The sequence below is a fragment of the Psammomys obesus genome, unplaced genomic scaffold (genome assembly GCF_907164565.1).
Source record: "Psammomys obesus unplaced genomic scaffold, mPsaObe1.curated_primary_1811, whole genome shotgun sequence".
Classification (NCBI taxonomy): domain Eukaryota; kingdom Metazoa; phylum Chordata; class Mammalia; order Rodentia; family Muridae; genus Psammomys; species Psammomys obesus.
In genome coordinates, this window is record NW_026596039.1 from 17,323,750 (window position 1) to 17,330,063 (window position 6,314).

Sequence of the window (6,314 nt, forward strand, 5' to 3'; positions counted from 1 at the left end):
GTCCCAGGTGCTAAGGAAATGGCTCAGTGGGTAAAGTGTAATCATGAAGACCTGAATCTGGATCCCAAGTACCCCTTTAGGAGCCAGGTATAGTGATGTGCATCCATAATTCCAGACCAGGAGGAACAGAGGTAGGCAGGTCTCTGGTGCTTCCTGGCCAGCCACTCTGGCTAAGCCTGACAAGCTCCAGGTTCAATGAGAGACCTTTCTCAAAAAATATGGTAGAAAGCGACAGAGGATGACACCCAATACTAACTTCTAGCCTCCACGTGTACACACTTAAGTGTGCATGCACAAATACTTGCATGCACCCAAATAACACACAAAATTTTGGTACTTGAGCACAATTCATATTCATATTCTGTCCTATTCAGCTGGTAATTTAATACAGTAGGCTAAGAAAGCTACTGCATGCCAGAATACACAGTATCACAATAATTTTGAACAACTTATATACAATAATGATAAGAATTTGAGACGTTTTTCTCTCCTTGCATTTCCTACCTTGTCACTAGTAATTTTTAAGCGATTTATGTAGTTAGAATGAACATGAATGACTTTTCATGAATGTACATGATTAAATTTATTCAAAGAATCAATGAGTCTCAAATATTCTCATGTGCTTAGAACTTTAGTCTAAGAAATGAAATATAATAACTTGAAGTGATGTAAAAAGAATATTGAATTAATAACTATAGTATCATAATAATCAGCATATATAATTAGACTTTTTAGATTTTAAAGTTACAACCAAATGAAATCTATTTTAAAGATTTATTTATTTATTATGTATACAGTTTTCAGCCTGAATATACACCTGCACACCAGAAAAGGCACCAGATCTCATTATGGATGGTTGTGAGCCACCGTGTGGTTGCTGGGAACTTTTGGAAGAGCAGCCAGTGCTCTTCACCTCTGAGCCGTCTCTCCAGCCCCACAAAATGAAATCTTGATGTGGTATTCTATTAGCAAGTTAATGAATATAGAGAAGCTAATAAACAATCAATCTCCTTGTTGCTTACCACAATGAGGAAATATATTACACCTTCCCAGAAATTTTTACTTTGAAGATTGTTTTTATTTGAATATTTTGAATATTTAATATAAACTTTGAAGATTTCCTACTTACAGAACTGTTGGACTTGTTATCTTTGTCTTAAACGCTAGCAATCCGCCCTCATAGCCTTATTTTCCCTAAACAGCACCGTGTAAGCATGCTTTGTGTCGTATGTAGCAACTTGACTTCTGTACTAAATAATATGGCTTGCACTAGCAGCTGCATTAACAATAAATATTTGTAACTGAGTCAAATGAGAAGGATTAGATTGTTACGCGTTTTGAATCAACCTGGTATTAAGTCTACTCTCAATTTCAATGTTTGCTACTGAAATTAAGGTGCCTACAAATATAAGTACTAGAGTTTGTTACCTGCTTTGAGCATCTGTCTTCTCTAACTTTTCCTGAAGTTGAATCCAGTCAATCAATGCTTTGAAATCTCTTACATAGTAATCCAGCATCATTAACACCTCCTAATTTAGACAATAAAACATTAACTATTATTCTGTGGGGAAAAAAAAAACCTGTGAAAAGAAAAACTTTAGGAAAAATTATCAAAGTGATGGGCTTTCAGGGTAACAATTTTTACATATACATTCATTAAAGAAGACATGTACAGCCTACTGTTCTAATTTTTGTTCTTTTGAAATTGCTGCTTGGTTTTTATTCTGTTGTTAAGAAAATGTAAAGTACTTTATGTCCAGAGCTTAAAGACCAAAAAAATGGCATTAACACACCTTCTCAAGGCTTTAATCATTTTAATACTTTTATTGTGCAGTTCCTATACAGAAAAGAGCACAAGTAATACATGTAAATTGTTTAAAAATCATGTGAACAACAGCAAACACACAAACATGTAAGTCACTCATGACATTTTCAATGTAATATGCAAACTTCTTGGTGTGCCCTCCCAAGCTCTACCCCAGCCCTCCGCCAAGGTAACCAGTGACTAGTATAAGACCAACTACAGCTACCAAGAGAAGCCTTAACTTCCTGATTCCAGAGACAGGAAAGCTTTCAGGCTTACACCATTACATATAATTTTTGTTCGGATTTCTCACATACCCATCATTGGGCTTAGGAACTTACCTTCTGTCTTTTCACCACCTTTCTTTACCTGAGTTCCCAGAATCAAACTTGAGTTGCCAGGTTTGGGCAGCAAGCACCAACACCTTCTGAGACAATTTACCATTCTTTCGTTTTCATTCTAAAAAGGTCCTATTCTATATGACTCGGTCTCCATCCCATATTTATCATTATCCAGATTTTTTTAATTTCTACCACAATATCTCATTTAACAAATAAATTATTCTAAAATGTTTTCCTGAGCTTCTCTGTTCAGAGTATCTTTTGGGTCAAGCCCCAAAAACTGTTTAGATAGAAGACTCCTTCACTACTCTAAATCTTTCTAAAGAATTACTACAATTCAACTAGACCCTGTCTTCGGTGGGAGAACTGGTCTGAATTACACATTCTAGCCTTCTAGAGAATTTGATTTAAACAGACTTTCTGTCAGAAATGTTTAAATAAACAGACACCAAAAAAAAAACTTTACAAAGAAAATAACAGAGGTCAAATACACAGCTGTACAGAAAGAAAGGTACAATATCAAAGAAATAAAAGGGAAAGAAAATTCTTATTCTTATTAATGGTTTTAGCAAACAAGGGTTTTTTTTTTAAATAAAAATGTCAACATTGTATACCACTAAGCATAGCTGTGTGTTTATTTCAAAAGATTATTTTTTAATTATTACGTGAAGTGTTCAAGAGCTTTGTCTCCATGCATGTCTATGCATCACATATGTGACTGGTGCCAACAGAGGCCAGAAGAGGGTGTCAGATTCCCTGGAACTGAAGCTACAAGACAGTTATAAACTACCATGTAAGTTATGGGAATTGAACTCAGGTCCTCTGGGAGAGCAGCCAGTGCTCTTACGCACTGAGCCATTTCTCCAGCCTCTACCCTGTGTCTTATCATGTGTTAAAACAAAATAATATATGGAAAGGAAATGAGGAATTAAAATTATTTTGCTATTATAAGAATTCACTATAAAGTAGAATAATGCTATGTGAAAATAGAAGTATTCATAAATATATATTGCAAATTCTAACCACTGAAAAACAATAACAATAAATAAAACAACCAAAATACTATAATCCAAATTTCAGTTAAAAGCATATAAAGAATAAAACTTAAGAGCAGGGTCAAGATGGGAGCTCCTCAGGACATCCTTACTGGGGTTCGGGTCTGATGCTTGTATTTGATGCTAATTACTTGCTCTCAAGATCTGGTTACTATCCTATCCTTGTTGCGTAAACCTGCCTAAGACATTATTCCTGTAAAAAAGGCCTGTACCTGGGCAGGATGGAAGGAGGTAGGCATGGATAAGGTTCTTGGGGTATGGGGACAGGAGAATCACAGGAGACAGACAGGAAAAAGGAGGAAGAAGAACACCACAATGGTTTAGGATGGAGAAGGAACCAAGTAGGCTGGGAGGAAGGACTCCAATAATGGCATGGAAAGGCCCAGATGAAGAATACAAGCAAGTATCTTGGGGTTATGGATTGGATGGACGGTAATCCAGATAGGAATGGATAAGGCAGATGGCATGGGATGGGGCTAGAAGAAACAAGACAGTATAGGTGAAATATCTACCCAGACAAAGGTAAATAAGGCAATTATAACATCTACCAGGTGTCTATGTCTTATTAATTGTGACAGCAGGTTAAATAATACCATCATGATAATTATAAGGCAAATAATAAACAGTCTATAGCCCGACACCATTTTATTTCCAACAGCACTCCCCAAATGCTTTCACCCTGGGGATGAACAACAGGGTGCAGTAGGGGCCAGAGAAACACTCAAGACAGACCACTACCCTCTCCATTATGCTTGCTGCATGGTGGAGGCAGAGAAACTCAAGCTGAAGGGAACAGACAGATATGTGGCTCATCGGGCACAGGCAACCAACACACACACACACACACACACACACACACACACGTGTTAATTTTTTTTTAACTAACATGACTGCAAGAAGAAAAAGATCAATGTGTTACAGTATTCGCAGAGCTCAGTATCTACGAGAAATGTACAGAACACACAGGTAGTAAGAACAAAGGTGAGCTCCACAATGCCAACATTCAACTAGATGGTAACTGACTGTGAGGGACTTAGCAATGTCAGAATACACATTCTTCCAGAGCTCACACAATATCCACCAAGATAGAGCCCACTGTGACAAAAAATAAGATAAAAGTCATGCAATGTTTGCTCTTACACAATAATGAATTTAAACTATAAATAACTTGAAAAATCTCAGAACATGTGGATTACAATCTATGTGTGTATTACCACTTTAAAATATTCATATTTTCCAATGCAATCCATTACCAAAAATCTCATTGCATTTTTCACAAAAATAGTTCCACAATTGTAGAATTCAAATGAAATAAAATTACAAAAAGATTTGAAATGGTCAAAGCAATCCTGAGAGGAAAATCAAATGAAGACAGCATAATTCCTATTTCAAGTTATTTACAAAAATTATAATAAGCAAGTACAGTACTAACATAAACCATACAAACTTTATAAAACAAAACACTGCATAAAACAAACATATATTGATATCAACTTTTTGACAAGAATATTAAGGACAGTATCATCAATAAACGGTGTTAAGAAAACCAAAAGAATAAAAACAGTCCCTGTCTTCACCATAAAAAAAAGACCTGAATTTGTAAAAGTTCCAGGAGAAAACAAAGTAGAAAATGTCCTTGACATTGACCTTGGCAATGATCTACACCATTCCAGAAGCTTAGACAACAAAAGCAAAATGAACTCTATAAAACGGCTAAAAAGAAATATTTACTAGAATGAACATATCTTTAAATAATGAAAGTATTAATAATTAAAGTATTCATAACAGGTGGGAAATACAGTCATAATGACATATATCTGACATGGTACTAATTCTCAAAATATGTAATTATCTCACATAACTCAACAGCAAGAAAAAGCAACCTGATTTCAAAATGGGCAAAGGAAGGAAATAAGCAGAGGACCTATATAGTTTTCCTAAAGGAAATAAAGATGGAATATACATATACATGTATATGTATATATGTGTGTGTGTGTGTGTGTGTGTGTGTGTATACAAAAGTGATCTATAGCATTACTTGTAAGAAAAATGCAAATTGCAACCCCAAAGGAGCACATCCTATTAGACTGGCTACTATCAAAAGGATTGGTGATAGTAAGTATTGGCTGAGAAAGGAAAGAGAACCTTTCTATTGTTAGTGCGGATGACCAAGAGTAAAGCAGTTCTACAGAGCCGTGAGAAAGTCCTCAAAAAGTTACCATTACAGTCACCATATATCCTAGCTGTCCCTCTGCTGAGCATTTATCCAGAGAATCAAATCAACACCTTGAGGGGACATCTGCACTTCCACGTTCACTGCACCATTATATGGATGAATAAAGAAATTGTGAGACAGTGTTTAGCCTTTGGGGGTGGGGGGTATGACATTCACAGCAACACGGATGAACCTAAAAGACACTATTCTAAGCAAAATAAGCTAAATGAGAGGAGAAAGCAGTGAATCATGTAGGGGAAAGCTAGCATAATACACACACACACACACACACACACACACACACACACACACACACACAAATAGAATTAAAGTTACCATGAACAAGAAACAGAAGGAATGGAGAGACTATAGGAGAAAAAGAACAAATTCCTAGTTACATATATAAGCCTAAAGGTCTACTGTAAAACATGACTACAGCTAAAAGTGTTGCAATATACACTGAAAATTAAATAAATGTTGATGCAATTACCACACACACATACACACACACACACACAAAAGGAACAATAAGGTAGTGACTATTAATTAGCTTATCCATAATAATCATTTCATTATAAATAACAAACCATAAGTATACAACAAAATGTACTTATAACAAATACATGTATATAAAAATAAATAACATAATACCATCTACAGTGGTAGATCCGAAATCTATGGAATATTTATACATATAAATCTAATAAAAGCCGGGCCTGGTGGTGTACACCTGTAATCCCAGCACTCAGGGAGGCAGAGGAAGGTAGATCTCTGTGAGTTCGAGGCCAGCCTGGTCTACAAAGCCAGTCCATGACAGCCAAGGCTACGTAGAGAAAACATGTCTTTAAAAATAATAATAATAATAATAATAATAATAATAATAATAATAATAATAATAA

At 35.5% G+C, this 6,314-nt stretch overlaps 1 protein-coding gene across 2 annotated transcripts in view; it reads right to left on the reverse strand.

The window, feature by feature from the left end:
* Positions 1-6,314, reverse strand: part of Scaper (S-phase cyclin A associated protein in the ER) — a 351,295-nt gene that overhangs the window by 304,073 nt on the left and 40,908 nt on the right. For both annotated transcript variants that reach the window (XM_055621927.1, XM_055621926.1), the window contains exon 6: positions 1,429-1,529. In XM_055621927.1, coding sequence (XP_055477902.1) covers positions 1,429-1,529 — 101 coding nt within the window. The remainder of the gene's footprint in view (positions 1-1,428; positions 1,530-6,314) is intronic.